Source organism: Chlorocebus sabaeus, chromosome 26 (genome assembly GCF_047675955.1).
Source record: "Chlorocebus sabaeus isolate Y175 chromosome 26, mChlSab1.0.hap1, whole genome shotgun sequence".
NCBI classification, from domain to species: Eukaryota; Metazoa; Chordata; class Mammalia; order Primates; family Cercopithecidae; genus Chlorocebus; species Chlorocebus sabaeus.
In genome coordinates, this window is record NC_132929.1 from 24101975 (window position 1) to 24118698 (window position 16724).

Consider the following 16724-nt stretch of genomic DNA (forward strand, 5'->3'; position numbering starts at 1 on the left):
CTCACTCCATCATCCAGACTGGAGTACAGTGGCATGATCTCAGCTCACTGCAACCTCCACTTCCCGGGTTCAAGTGATTCTTCTGCCTCAGCCTCCCGAGGAGCTGAGATTACAAGAATGAGCCACTATGCTGAGCTAATTTTTACATTTTTAGTAGAGATGGGGTTTCACTATGTTGGCCAGGCTGGTCTCGAACTCCTGACCTCAGGTGATCCACCCACCTTGGCATCCCAAAGTGCTGGGATTACAGTCATGAGCCACTGCGCCTGGCCAATATGACATTATTTTTATATGATAATATTAATAAATAGGATACAATAGTAGAATGACTATTTTATATACATACATATAAACATATGTTCATTAAAATATAAAAACCATATATCTATATATGTTTATATATAGAACAAAATGGGTCTCGCCAAGAACACAGTGTCACAAGAACACAGAGCCCAGGTTATATATATAAACACAGACCCCAGATTTATATATAAACATATATATATATATATGGTTTTTATACTTTAATGAAAAGCCAAACATCTAAAATATCTTATTCTACACTGGTTCTTCCCTCCTTCATTTCCTCTTCTGGACTTGGTTGGGCCTTCCTCAGTCTTTACTTTCTGTCCTATTGCACTTCTTTCTTTTTTATCTTTCCCTTTTACATGCTCTGAGCTGAGACATTTGAAATTTATTCTGCATATTATTAGGACTTTGCATTTAGGAAATTTCCCCACCCTTACGCAAAATTATATTTATGCCATCTTGAGAGAACAGGTGTCTGTTCATTTAAGATCTTGGTAGAAGCAAATCAGAGCTCTTCACAAGCAAACTCAATGATTACTGAAGTTTGTGAAGTAGAGCCTAGTTTAGTGCTTAGGAAATTGCAGGTGTTCAGGAGGTATTTTTAATGGAGATGGTTTAGCTAAAGTAGATTCCACGTGTTACCCCATTCTTGAAATAGAATATCCTTTGGTGTTCTCAGAGCATTTTGTATATATAACCACCATAGCATTTATTACACTGTATTATGAGAACTTATTTATATCTGCCTCAATCTCTTCATATTGGGTCTTTTGAATGTGGGGAAATGTCTTTTTCTTTATATTCCCACATCTTGTAGAAATACTGGCATGTTGTGAGCATGCAATGCACAGTGAGACGTAATAGAGGATCTGCAGTGCAGTCCTCGACTTGGCTTGACGATGCTTCCAGCTACAATTTTGGGGGAAACGTGGCAGTGACAACCCCCGTATTGTCCATGGACTATTTATATTCCCCAATTCCCAGCCCTCCCCTACTAATGGAAGCTTTGAGGGACATCTCCCCTCACAGATAGAGTTAGAGCTTCCTGGCTTAGATGACCTTGAACACGATGACTCACCTCTGCACATCCTACGGTCTTCTCTGAGCACATATCCCACGGGACATTTACATTCATATGACCCGTAAGTGTTCACACATCGGAAGGCACAGAGCAGAGGATTCTGGGCACATTCATTTATATCTGCAGCAGAGGAGAGTAAGAAAAGAAGGGATCATGGACAGCAACAAAAGGGAACCTACCAATTGAACGAAAACTCTAAAACTTTTACCAAAAGTTGCAATGCTTCCTTGTCATAAACATGGATGGATCAAGTGGTCTCCCATTTCCAGGAAATTATAAAATGGGTTGATTATTTTATATTTGGTATAAGTAGTGTGACTCTCCATTCCCGATTCTCCCAGAACAGTCCCAGTTTATGTTTGTTGTCCTGGTATAATTATTAATGATTATTTAGGTGGATGGGAAATTACAGGCCACTCAACATATGAGGGGCTTTTCTGAAATTCTGGCTTTGAAGGCTCAGGTTGACCATTTGTCACTCCCTACAGTTACATGGCGTGGGAATCAGTTTTGCCCCATTCCGCCAAAACAATTGTGGTCAGCACAGAAGCCAACTCATCCAATATTGTTAACCACCTCTCTTTCTCCATACAAAGAGGCTCCTGTGAAATAACAGCGATTCTTCTGCCCAAACAAATAGTGTTCCAGATCACTTTATACTGACAGAGACACTCAGTTTACACAGATGCCCATGTTTAAACCTTAAATAGATGGGAATGAGTTTACCATTAATGGAAAAAGAGTGATTTCTGCAGACTGCAGAGTTTGGAACCATCAGAATGTGTTTTGGAAAAGCAGGATTAAAATAGACCATCTCAACTATCATGTTGCTCACCAAGGCCAGTGCTGACTAAGAACATGAGTGAGAGCCCAGATCATGACTTAGTTACAACCTTTAAAGATTTACCACAACTCTGACAATGGGCATTGATGGATCATATCTGATGAAAGCTCTCTTTGCTACCAACTTTATTCTCTGCCTTCACCTCTCCTTCATTCTTTCCTTAGGCCAGTGAGTCCCTACTTGAGAGCGTATCAGATCACCTAGAGGGCTGCTGGGCTCCATCCCATTCTCTGAGTTTCTGATTTAGGAGGTCTTGGATGAGGACTGACAATGTTCATTTCTAATAAGTGCACAGGTGATGCTGATACAGCTGCTCTTGGGAACCATCCTTTGAGAGCCACTGCTCTAGACACTCCCTCCCTTTCCTTCTTTTCATACATTCCACCAGGCTTACGGATGGACACTTTTCAGACACTTATATATTATAGGCAACCACTTTTGCTGTGATTGCTTCCAAATGGCTACAGGATGCTGGTGGGTATCTTAGTGTGCAGTGCTTCTAGAAGCAGAAAAGTAGAGAAAAAGAGAAAAGAAAAAGAAAGGGAGCATGAGAGACAAACAGAAAGAAGGAGAAAGTGAGAGTAAGAAAGAAGGTATTAAACAACGCGGGAGCATCTAAATACAAGTAGTAGGGAGACACCAACGAGAACTCTCTGTGACATACAGTGTAGATGTGCCATGAGCACACAACTGTAGCTTTCTTGGATATCTCTCTCTCCCTACAGAGAAAAGGCCACAAAAGAAGAATGATCAAATGGCCCATCAGGCCTAGATGATCTTTATTATATACACCCTGAGTTGTATTTAATATTAAGACTTGTAATAAACCAACTGTTCCCATGATCAGTACATGTAATCAACTGTTCTCTGTTTAAGAGATGTACCTTCACATGTCATCATTGGACCGGGCTCAAATCCCTCCTCACAGGTGCATTCAAAACCTCCAATCACATTCTTGCAGGTTCCATTTCCACAAGGATTGCCGACAGAACATTCATCAGTATCTGCAAGAAACCAGGAATGTGTGCAAAACATGATGAATTGAGATAATACCTTTTATTCTATCAGAGGATTTTAAACTGTAATTTTTTTTTTTTTTTTTGGAGACAGAGTCTCACTTTCTCATCCAGGCTGGAGTGCTGTGGTGTGATTTCAGCTCATGCAACCTCTGCCTCTCAGGTCAAATGATTCTCATGCCTCAGCCTCCTGAGTAGCTGGAATTATAGGTGCACACCACCATGCCCAGGTAATTTTTGTATTTTTAGTAGAGATAGGGTTTCACCATGTTGGCCAGGCTAGTCTTGAACTCTTGACCTCAAGCAATTCACCCACCTCGGCGTCCCAAAGTGCTAGGATTAAAGGTGTGAGCTACCATGCACAGCCTGATCTGTAATGTTTAATTCTCATTCTGTTCTTGCAAAAAAGGAATATGCATGTCTTATTATCTCAGGTTTATAGCCGTGAAATTCGACTTGCTCAGTGGCAGTGACAGTGACAGTGAGAATGACAGTGCTTGGACATCTAGCCCTTACAGTGCTCTTCTCCATGAGTTTCTCCAGCCTCCCACATTATAAACTAAATCTTCTACTTGGAGTAGATGCTCTAAGGGTTAAAAAAAAAAAAAAAAGGCCCTATCACCCGTCAAAAGTTTCTGCTTGTTTAAAGCTAGAAATAACATCCCCAGTTTGGCTTTATATTACATCATTCCCCAAGAAGCCTTAAACATGATGGATTTTTGCCAGATATAAAATAAAAGACTAAACTTACGTAAAATAAAAGACCAGAGGTTAAGTAAAATTAATACATCGAATAAAATCAAGATTTAAGTAGATTTTGTTGATTCTGTTGAAACCAGATGGTTTACATTAAGCAGAGGAAAGGCTAGGAAAAAATATGTTTAGGTTATGATCGCTCTAAAACACAGGCGGAGAGAACAAATCTTACCAAAGAGACCTAAAATATGTGTATGTGTGTGTGTGCGTATGCTTTCTAATCCATCCACCTAGAATACTCACCGTTCTTATTCTGGCACATCCCTTAGGGGAGAATATCTCCCCTTGGGAAAGAAATAATTTTAAGAAATAACATTGATATTCTAGCTATCTAAGGCACAGAAGAGTAATGGCTCTTGTCAATGGTTGTATCTTGTGCTGAGGTTCTTAAGTCAAAAGTGAAGGCAAGAGGCTACAGTGGGGAGTTCCAAGGCGAAGAGGGTCATTTCATATGCACATATTAGCACTAACTGAAGATTCTGAGGAGAAAACACTGAAATATTTGCTTTTGTTCTACTACATTCAATCATTTTGTTCTACTACATTCAATCATTTTGTTCTACTACATTTCACTGTGATTGAAAGAAAACATTCAATCACATTGCACTGTCAAGAATATTCTCTTTCAAGTTAATAAAAATCCCAATACCATTGATCTTTAGAGCTGCAAAGGTAATTAGAAATGTTATTTACTTGCATAATATTACATTCTAAGGCCTAGAAAAGCTTAAAGACTTGCTTAAACTCCCACAGCCATAGCTGGAGCTGAAATCTACATAACCTGATTTCTTGTACAAAAAAAGTACTTTCTAATTCACACAGACAAACTCTCAGCATTTATGCTAGTATTAATTATGTTATATTGAATTGCTTTGGAATTCTTAGATAACTAAATACGATACTTGGATTTAAGTTAGAGTTAGTGTTGATTAAGGGTCAAAGGCCAGCCAGAGGAGCCATCATTTGACATTTTAAAAACAGGGTTACAACAAAAAGATTGTATACTGGTTATATAGCCTTTCATCTTACTAAATGTAAAAGAATCTAGATAAAATTTTTATTTGATAATGGAATAAGATTACGACCATTAACAATTTTTTAAAAATTTCACAAAGACTTTCATTATGATGTTGTCCTTTCTGGTATCTCTTCTGATATGTCCAGTGTCTGCCTTCACCATTAGGCTGTAAGGTCCATGCAAGGAAGGAACTTGTCTTCTTGGTTCAGTGTTGCAGCTCCAGAGCCTAGCACAGTGCCTGGGACCTGACGGTGACTCACTAGTATTCTAAATGAATGATACATGAGTGGATAGATAAAACTTATTTCAGGCCGGGCACGGTGGCTCACGCCTATAATCCCAGCACTTTGGGAGGCCGAGGCAGGCAGATCACGAGGTCAGGAGATTGAGGCCTTCCTGGCTAACACAGTGAAACCCCATCTCTACTAAAAATACAAAAAAAAAAAAAAAAAATTAGCCAGGCGTGGTGGCGGGTGCCTGCAGTCCCAGCTACTCGGGAGACTGAGGCAGGAGAATGGCGTGAACCAGGGAGGCGGAGCTTGCAGTGAACTGAGATCGCACCTCTGCACTCCAGCCTGGGTGACAGAGCGAGACTCTGTCTCAAAAAAATAAAAACAAAACAAAACAAAACAAAACAACTTATTTCAGTGCCATCTTGGTACCTATATTCATGGATATACAGTGAATACTGTATAGCCTAATCTTTAATTTGTAAAATTCCAATGGAAGAAAACTTATTACTCACCCACACATTCGTTCCCTGCTAGAATATAACCAAAGGGACACTCGCAGCGATAGGAGCCATCTGTATTGATGCACTGTCCATGTTTACAGACATCGGGTTCTTTGCATTCGTCCATATCTTAAGCAAGAGAAAAAAATAGTGAATAACAAGGTATTTTTTTTAAACATGAAGACAAATTATGATCATTTCAGTGTTTAATCAATAGATTATCAATAATGCAATGATATAATTGCTGTCTAAATGAAGTGACAAAAAAGTAGCACTTAATTTTCCAAGATAGATGGAGAGAAATAAGAATAACTAGAGAAGAAGCTGATTGAGAATACTGAGAAATGCTGAGAATCCAGCACAGGCAACTAACCAACTGCTGAATCATCAGGTCCCACGATGATCCCACTTCCATAAGGACAGATCTGGCGGAAGGCCTCTGTGGCGGAGACACTCATTAATAGATAGAACAATAGCAATTCGTTACAAGTTTCTCCACAAGCATTTTGAGGTAGCCAAATTGCCACATGCTGTGCATATTGATAAATGATGGACAAAACAAGCCCAGAAACCAGAGGAAGTTAACGAGACTCCCTAAGATGTTGTGCCTACTCCTTGGGCATCTGTGATTCATGACATAATTAAAAAGAAAATAACTACCGAGGTCCTGAGATAACATAATTTTTAATGAACATTCTAATTAGACTTACAATTAAATTACGTTGTGTTACTGTCTTTAAGGCCTACAGTCTTACTTACATCATGGCCAGTCTGCACCCTGCATGGCCCAAAGAGAAATGCAGATGACAGACATACCATCAGGTTCCGTGGGGCACAGCTCGCAGGGGTCTCCCCAGCCTTCTCCCTTCAAGGCACAGCAGCATTCCTGCTTGGAGTGATTTCTGGATTTGGGTGATGAACACTTTCCCCCTTCAAACTTCGCGTAACAGTAGCTCATTCGCAAATCTGCAGCATAAATTTATGACACTCTTCAGTTGCTTTTCTACTGAGTCCTTACTGCACGATAGTGAATAAAGAACAATCCACTATGTTATATATGTTCTCCTCTCAGGACCACAGCAATACTCCTTATGTGATTCTAACAGTAACCAAGCTGAGACTGTTACAGTCATGGATATCTTTTGTATAGTGAGATCTGATGAACAACTCTGTGACCTTAAATTTATTACTTCTCATTTTAGTCACTATTTCAAAGTAACCTGATGTGAATCCAGTAAAATCCCAAACTGACAGTTTTCAAAATTGACATCTGTCAGTGACTTCAGGATTGGAAAATCCACAGATGGAATCATTCACAAGAGTCCTTCATTGACAGCTCTGCTTGCAATATCATGTTTAGTGAGCACGCTAGAGAAAGAGAACCCTCTTAGTTCTAATATTTACTGTGACATCACACTTTGTTGTTTATTCTGTGTACCCTAAACTCTGGAACCAAAATAAAATCCGAGATCACAGGCACAGAACAAATACAGAAGTGGCAACTTTGTAGATGGGTAAAAACACAACACAAGGGTTGGTCACTGAAGCAGATACTCCTGGAGATGCTGGCTACAAAACGCAAGTAGGGCTTTTTGTAGATTTTACACACACACACACATGCAGAGCTGTGTCAGTGTTAAATTTTTAAAATAAGCTTGTTTAGTTCAACACAGAGAGGGAAGGAAGAGGAGGGCAGGGCTGTGGGTGGGTGGGAACAGAATAGTCTTTCCTTGAAGGAATATATTTCAATATCGATTACTGCTTGATGACTCCAACAAAGAAGACGGGATCTACTTCCTATAAAATTCTCTAACACTGCTGACATAATTTTGGAAACGGGCCTTTCCATTTCTTATAGAACACATTGACTCCAAAAAGTGAGCTCAACCAGGGGTATGGACTGTGTTTTCCCTCAAACTTGACTTCTCAAAGCCTTGCAAAACTCCTCTCATTACACAGAGGCCACAATCTGCAGGTTTAAAAGAAATGCTTTCATACCCATATTGTACTATTCTTTCTTTATATCTGACCACCTTTGCCTTTTTCATTCACTTCCATCACTGTTTTTTCAATCCCAGGAAGGATACTATCATAACCACCTAAGCACTTCTGATAAAACAGTTTTACCAGCTTTTATTTCATGATAAAGAAGACAATGTAGGAATAACAGAGTTGCCAGAGATAAAGGAAAAGTTTTCATGAATTAAAGTTTCTATCTATCCGTCTATCTATTATATTTACCAAGTTACGTAAATCAAATTCAGGTAGCCTCCCCAATAAACTCGCTCAACCTTTCATGGCTACCAACTCATCTAGATAAATCATCTCTCTAATTTCTTTTTTTTTTTTTTTTTTTTTTTTTGAGGCAGAAGTCTCGCTCTTTCGCCCAGGCTGGACTGCAGTGACACTATCTCGGCTCACTGCAAGCTCTGCCTCCCGGGTTCATGCCATTCTCCTGCCTCAGCCTCCCGAGCTGGGACTACAGGCACCCGCCACCTCGCCTGGCTAATTTTTTATATTTTTAGTAGAGATGGGGTTTCACCGTGTTAGCCAGGATGGTCTCGATCTCCTGACCTCGTGATTCACCCGCCTTGGCCTCCCAAAGTGCTGGGATTATGGGCGTGAGCCACCACGCTCGGCCCATCTCTCTAATTTCTATTCCACTTCCCCATCTGTTGTGGGTAGGACCTGGCAAGCACCTTTCAATGAATTATCCTTCTGAAGGTCAAGAGCAATAAAAGTCAGTCCTGCGGCATGTCTGCCACCCAAATGTTTGCTCTGCTGAGAAACTTCAAGATTGAACAAATTCTCGTTTCTTGGAGAACACTTTTGATCTCTTTTATTCTTCAAGTTCTTTGTGACATATAATGTTTTGTGTTTATCAGTCTTGTTTTTATTATTTATGCCTCCAACTACCTTTAGATATAATTCAGTGACAACTCACAAAAATGTCTCAACAAATACATGAAAACTTAATTCTCTGCTTTGTCTTCCAGTTTGTAGTGTTTCTTTAAATATGTATGTTGAAATATTAGTGTGTTAAAATTCTCATTCTTTTTTCCTTTAATAGCTGACCTCGTCCCAGACCCCAGCTCTATCTCCCCTACACCACTCCACTCCGAGAAAAAAAAAAAAATCTTGGCATTAGACAGAGACTCCAATGCATGAAGTTTTGAGTCAGCCTAAGTGGCAAATTCCCTTCGTTGAACTTTGCAAGTAGGAGTGGCTCATTTACACCTGTGGTCTTTAGTGCCAGGCTCTGTCCACCTGAGTCCCATGGCATTCGCTTTGTAAAAAACATTATCCACGGTTCTGTGGAATTTTCTCATTTCATGGGCAATAGAAGTCTGACTTCTAATTTGTCATCTTACAAGAAAAACCCAGCTCTCAATTTCCTGGCTCCAGCAAAATCTGTGCTCTGTAGGAGATTTACTCTAGCTTGTGGTGATTCTCTAGAATTGGCTTATTAATCAAGGGTGCCTTGAGTTGGGGAAGAGAGCTGTGCTCACCCACATACTTTAGGACTCGATGGGATGCCTGTTTACCAGTCCATCTGCAAAGAGCCCTTAATGACCTCGAAATTTCATCAGAACTACAAAAGTCACTTTCCCTGCTTGCATTCCTCAGTTCTGGCTCTGCCTCCTGGAGCTGAGCATGTGGCAGGGCTGCTCACAGCTGGGCAGATTCTTCCTGCAGCGTTAGCTTGCTCTGTGATGGGCCAGTGCAAATTGAATTAATAGCCTAGGAGTTTCCTCTGGCCTGCCACATCGGCAGATTCACACCTGGTTTCTCACTGCTTTCTTTCCAAATTCAGGCCAAGCCAAAGGCACACAAAAACAAGGGAGTAGGAGTTAGAATTTATCTGGCTGGTCTGTACCATGCAGAATATCTGTTCGAATTAAGCTCCACCCTGAAATCCACACAGACCACTGACAACTACCAACAAGCTGAAAGCAACTAGAGAATTCTCAACACTCTCCTTCTTACTTCCCAAATAACTAGTTGAAAAGTAAAAACTTAATCAGATCATTAGAATAACAATAAGAGTCAACAAAGGACTCAGAAACTAACAAAGCTTTGTCACATATCCAGTAAGGCTGGTTGGGCAGATATTATTGTTGTTTAAAATGAGGAAATTCAGCTTTCAAAAGATTAAATGACTTGTTCTACACTAAATATGGCAGGGCTGGGACCCCCAAATTCAATTTTTTGAATCTTAAATGATATCCAGTGCCTCTTCCATGTTTGGTAATATGGAAGCAAAACCAAAAAACCATGCAAAAAAAAAAAAAAAAAAAAAACACCCAACAACCAAAAAAAAACCCAACTCAACACCAAAACAACAATAACAACCAAACAACAAAAGATACAAGTGGAAAAAAAAGAAATACATGTTTGTTTCATGAAACTAGTCTGTGTATGTAGACAGCCATACACAATTGTATTGTTTAGAGAAGTCTAAACAGTTTTCTGGGACTTAAGCACATGCTGTGTTATGCCGAAGTTCAGGATCCTTTTGATTTTTGTTTAAAATTTGAAAGTTGTTGGCAAACCCTTGAAAGTCTTTACTGAAATAGTTGACAAGTATTATTCCTAAAAATGAACAATGGCCCAGCAAGAATCCTGGTCAGTTTACATTTATTTTTGTTTTCTTGGAGAATTTGTGATATAAGGGATGGGTACTATATTGCAGGGGCAGACGGGTTAATGTGCAGTTTTTCATTTTCCAGTCTAACTTTGGACCCATATTTTTTAGCTGATCTCTTCAGATGTAGGGGATATGTATGTAGCTCAACTTCCCCCAGGCTTTGCTGTTTTGGTGGCTCAAGGTGATTCCCCACTGACGGGCCTATCAGCATTTGTGTTTTTAGTGGGAGAGAGGTTTAAATGTCAGTACAATCGTATAAGCAACCATAACTTGATGGATGAGTTTTTAACCTTAAAAGTGAAAATGAACCTTCTGACATATGGTTATCATTAGACCTCTGGGTGAACGAAAACTCTCCATCTTCCTGTTCACAAAGAAACAGAGCTTTGCCATGTTTGAAAAATAAGACCACCATAAATAAACATGTAGCAATGAAAGCCCAAAGCTTTCAAAGACACTTACCTTGGCACCTTCTTCCACTGGAGGACAAGGAAAACCCTTCTGGACACAGACATTTGAAGCTGCCTTCAGTGTTACTGCATGTGCCCAGGGCACAAATTTCTGGCTCTTCAACACACTCATCAATATCTAAAAGAATCACATGAGTCAAACAAAGTCAGAACACGATGGAGACACCATCAGGTACCAAATACACAATGTGGACATACAAAGGGCAGCTGAGTTTCCAAACTCTTACAATAATAAAGGTATTTTTCTGTACCACAATGCTGTGGACTGGACTTCTAGGTTGTCATGGCTTTAAAAAAATTAGTTTTGACAGTTATTGATATAAAAATGGAATGTGCAACTGCCTTTTAAGGGGTGCAGTGACAAACATCTCTTACTCAGACTGAGCTGCTTGGCTAACTAGAAAAGTCAGAGTAATTTCATAGTACCCTAGGCCAGGAAAGAAGCATGAAACTCTATAGAGTCACATTGCACCATTGTTCAGGAAGCAGAAATGCTGAAACTTTAAGCACATTGATAGTGAGTCACTCAATGTGAGATCTAGGCCTTTGAACCAAATTTACTCCCCTCCAATCATCCACAGAACTTTTCCCAATACTCCGTGTTCTAGCCCTAAAACTGAATTTTACAAGAACACTAAGACTCATGACAATAAGTATAATCCTATGAAGTGCTAACTAATGATATCATAGAAGATGAGGCTCCTAACTGATTTGTGGGTTAATCTTTCTAAAGACACAAAAATACCTTTCTTGTACAGGCTTTTTCTTTCATCATATAGATGAAATAGTACACTTAGAACTGTGGCACGTTTTCTTTAGTATATTACACATCTTAGTTCCTGTACAGGGGTAGTTAAGAGTAGCCAATATGAAGTTTGAATGGCTTGAATAACCATATGTCCTAGTTTGCCCGGGGAAGCCCCAGCTTATGCCGGTTGGCCTGACTTTATTTTTAATAGTGCCTTTTCTACTTTCAAAATTGGCTTGGTTTGGTCAATAAAACATATGATTACCTATAGAAAAATATGCCCACTCTATTCCAACAAACTCACTTATCTTTCCTTCTGACTTTCAGCAGGAATTTTTAGTGAACAAAGTCTTAATTCTGAGTCATGCTACTTTTATGAGAATACTCTTTTTTTAAACAAAAGACAAAATATCCTTATATCCTGGGCTCTTTATTTTCACATTTGTGCAAAGGTTTCTACCCACACCAAAATGTACTTGCATTATACAACTTTATTCTCAAGAGACCCAACTAAGGAAAAGTTGAGAAATTAACTTTATTATCTTGACTTAATACTGCAAATACCACACAATAAATATTCTAGACATGTGCAATGCCAAGTGATCCTCTTTCTGTGCGATGCAAAATCAGCTTCTCCATCCTGCCAGGTCATTGGGTTGCATTTATACCTGTGTTATGTTCCCTGTGGTTTATTAATGAATCTGAGCTACTATTGCTGATTGAATTACTCCATTCTGACACTCCTTCCACCCCTATATCCAACCTTTTCTTAATAGAAAAATTGACTTTTGTGAAAATGCTCAAATGTTTTGGGTTGTTTTTAATTATTATTACTATGACTATTTCTGTTATGGTAGAAATTAGCCTGTACATGCCAACTTATTAGGATAGGGCCAAATATTGGAGAATGGGCACATTCATTGATTGCGCAGTCATTTTTCTTTCTATATATATTCATTCTGTTCATTTTAGCGAACTGATGTATTGATAATAGAGTAAATAAAGCCAATTTTTAATAAAAGTAAAATAACATGCTTAAAAAATTTGCATCTAGACAATTTCAATAAGGCATTTCCATATTAAATATCACTACTTGATTGCTATTTAAATTGGATATATAATAAAACTTCTAGTTGACGATATTAAAAGTAGAGAAAATTCTCATTGAGGATTAGATGCAGACCTGTTTAAAGTCAGGGGCATGAACTAGGTGACTTCTTGAAAATCCTTTCAACCCTACTTATTTATGAAATTGTAGCAATTAATGTCCTTCACTTAATGGTATGACATATTCGTTGAGGTTAAAGGAAGGCCCTTGGGAGGCTGAGGAAGGAGGATCATTTGAGGCCAGGAGTTTGAGACCAGCCTGGCAACATAGGGAGGCCCCCATCTCTACAAATAATTACAAAATCAGCCAGGCATGGTGGTGCATGCCTGTAGTCCCAGCTACTCCAGAAGCTGAGACAGGATGATCACTTGAGCCCAGGAGTTCAAGTTTACAGTGAGCTATGCTCATGCCACTGTACTCCAACCTGGTGACAGATTAAGATCCTGTCTCCATTAAAAAAAAAAAAGAAAAGAAAAGAAAAGAAAAGGAATGTAATACTATAAAATGTGCTGAGAATTTATTTCAAATAACACATTTCCACTGCTCTGTAGGTAAAAACAAAATAGACAAACAATATAACCACATTCATCCAACCTTGAATGTGGTCATTTAAAGATTTTAACTGGAATCAGGAGCTATTTTTAGCTGCAAAGAATAGCCACTTAAAAAATGTAATGGAGAAATACTGGGAGGGGGACACAGCATTCCTACCAACCGTATGAAAGCACAGTGGAAAAGAGTCAGGATCATATGATCAGTCACAGGCACAGAGCAAAATAACTTCATTAGAGATTAGCATGAGAATTAGTGCTTCTTGTCTTGCCAGAAGGATGAGACCATGTCATACCCTACGCCCTTGGATTTGTTTCTGATAAAGTATTCCAAAATGAAGACATCATCACAAAAACTCTCATTTTGCTAAGTCCAGTGGATACCCGACACTCTTCATTTGCTAACATTGACAGCCTTCCTACCTTCACACTTGTCATCTTGAAGACTGTATCCAGGTGGGCAAATGCATCTGTAGGACCCATCCAAGTTTTGACAGGTACCTGGTGCACATTTTCTGGGTTCTAGAAGACATTCATTGATATCTGCAAAGAAAAGGGAAAAATAAGGAAGAGGTTCCCACAGGCATAACTTCCAACAAACAATTAAAATTCAAAAAAACTAGAATAAATCAAAGAAATACACAAAGCAAATTAAAGTTCATAAAATTCCACCATGGAGAAAAATAAGTGATAATAAAAATAAGCTTTATCAGCTTTCAAAAATGTATAGTATAACAACCATATTTTATTTTACCTACATCAGATTAAATATTTCTGGAAAACTGTAGCATGTGAAAAGTCAGTGAGTATATAAAGATTTTAAGGATACTCAAAAGGTATGAGAGCTTACTACGAAAGTACTTTAAGGAAAAAAATTTGAGAAGGGAAATCATAATTGCTTACAGAGCAATTTAACAATTTTGCTGTTTAACAGTTTAAGTATTCTCTGAGAATACAATAGCTTAATTTTTAAAATAAGGGAAAAAGTGATTTTATATATATATACACATATATGTATATGTATATATATTTAAATAAAAACAAAGCCTTTATAGGGAGGATTAATATAATTCCACTCTGACTTTTCCTCCAGGTTTCCAGAAAGCAGCATTAGAATAGAGACTGCACGATTCCTTGAGTGGTCTCTGGAAGCATTCTTTCCAGGTCTTTCCAAGCCCTGTACTTACCCACACAGGTCCTCCCATCTGGAGCCACCTCATAGCCTTCATTGCACTGGCACTGGAAAGACCCCACTGTATTAATGCATTGGCCATTTCTGCAAAGGTTCCCGTTTCCACTTGCACATTCATCGACATCTGCAGAAAAACCCCCAACAATCCTTTAATATATTCCAAAGATGTCATAATCCCAGCAATAATCAAAACTTTTGAAGTAAAAAATACTTTTTTCTGAATTTTAGTGGCCTTTACTGGCTTAGCCAAATAAGAAATTCCAATGAAGATCTAGTATGCAACAACAGAACTGGCTTTAAGCATCTATGTACATTTAACAATAAGATTACATTATTATATTAGAGACTGACAATTTACATTCAAATTTCCTATCAGTTTTTCCTTGATTTTCCTTTAGATTTTATTTTTAAATTTTAGATTTAAAATTTTTTTGATTTAAAAAATAAAATCCTAATACACAATTCAGCTGAGGACATTATTTTATATTCTTGCAATTAGAAATATTTAAATTAGCCTATAGCACAATAAAATTTAAAGAACTTGGCTTATTACTCTTGTTGAGTATGTTTTAGAAGGGAGATCCTGTAGATTCAATGATTTATTTAAGAGAGGCTACGTGAAACGTCTAGACCAGAAGGTTCATATTCCTGAATCATATAATTTCTGTACAAAGAATCACTTTTGTGTATTTAAACTTTTTTAAGCTTAATCTAATTCCATTTATTTTGAAATTTATTTAAATTACAGCAAAATAGACATAAAAATTATAGCTGCTAATGAGCATTTTAATAAAAGTAATGGATATCGTTACAGTGGTTCCCCCTTATCTATGGTTTTGCTTTCTGGGGATTCAGTTATCCAAGGTCAGCTGCTACCCAAAAACAGGTGAGTATAGTACAATAAAATATTTTGAGAGAGAGAGAGAGAGAGAGAACGCACACAAGAAAGTACAGTCACATAACTTTTATCACATTATATTGTTACAATTGTTCTATTTTTTTATTAGTTATTGTGTTAATCTCTTACCATGCCTAATTTATAAATTAAACTTCAGTCTAAGTATGTATGTATAGGAAAACACATGGTATATAGAGGGTTCAGTACTATCTGTGGTTTCAGGCATCTGCTGGGGGTCTCAGAATGTATCCCTCACAGATAAGGGGAACTTCTGGAATATATTTGATGTGGAATTAGCACACCGTATTTGACAAGTCCCATAAGCAACTGTTATGCATAAGATAGCACAGAATTTTAAAAGACAGCTGGAACACCAGAAATGATGCTAATTACAAAGAACACATCTAAAACTGACTTCCTTTGCTGATGCACAATTTTGCACACGCACCTATACAGTCATTGTTGTGAGAAAGGATGAAACCATGATTGCAGCGGCAGTTGAAGGAACCGATTGTGTTCCGGCAAGTTCCATTCCCACAGGCATCTCTTTCACACTCATTTATATCTAGTAGGAAGAAAGGCCATAAAGAAACATAATTATAAGTAGAAAAAGTGGTTACATGGTTACAGTGGCTAAACAGCATTCTAGGGTTCACCAAGCCTCATCCATAGGCTGAGAACTTCTTGATGTTGGTATCAGCTCCAGCAGCAGTCATCCCTGCAAAAAACCAGGCAGCGGCAGAGCTCTAAACCTTGGGAATAAATTGTTTCCTTGGCTGGCCAGTGAAAGGAGGCAAGCTAAGGACATGAGACCTGAACAAGAATTATTTTATTCTATTTACTTCTAGAATTCTCCACCCTTGCCACTTTTCTCAAATATTTTCACTTGAAAATGGAAAAAACTCTGTGTGCATCTGGGTCTTGAGGTGTTGCCACCTTTGGCAAACTTCAACCTTCAGGATTCTCACTCCAATTTACCAAAAAGCAGTGACTCACCTGGCATTACCCCACAATCAGCAACAAAATAACTCAGCTTTCTAGCTCACCTGTCATTTCAGACAACTTTTCCTTCTTCCCTACACCCCTAAAAACATAGAACAACTTCCACCAATGATGACTTCTCTCACTCTTCTAAACCACCCCAACGAGATGGCACTTAATTTGTTCTTTTCATACATGCTTTCATTCTTAGTCGCCTTTTGATTGGTCTGTACTTTGATGATTTTGTAAAGCTACTTTGGCATCTTATATGTTTTTGTATCTCATCACAACAGCTAGCATATTTCTTATAAAGAGTAGGTGCACATTATATTAAGAAGGAAGAAAGAAAAAATTTAATGAAAGAAAGTTGT

General features: G+C 38.3%; 1 protein-coding gene across 1 annotated transcript in view; it reads right to left on the reverse strand.

Annotated features, from left to right (window-relative positions):
- Window positions 1-16724, reverse strand: part of FBN1 (fibrillin 1) — a 239475-nt gene that overhangs the window by 21611 nt on the left and 201140 nt on the right. Inside the window, exons 47-55 of the mRNA XM_008016692.3 lie at window positions 15821-15937; window positions 14470-14598; window positions 13706-13825; window positions 10868-10993; window positions 6574-6723; window positions 6131-6196; window positions 5770-5886; window positions 3119-3238; window positions 1388-1510 (exon numbers count right to left, since the gene is read on the reverse strand). Coding sequence (XP_008014883.2) covers window positions 1388-1510; window positions 3119-3238; window positions 5770-5886; window positions 6131-6196; window positions 6574-6723; window positions 10868-10993; window positions 13706-13825; window positions 14470-14598; window positions 15821-15937 — 1068 coding nt within the window. The remainder of the gene's footprint in view (window positions 1-1387; window positions 1511-3118; window positions 3239-5769; window positions 5887-6130; window positions 6197-6573; window positions 6724-10867; window positions 10994-13705; window positions 13826-14469; window positions 14599-15820; window positions 15938-16724) is intronic.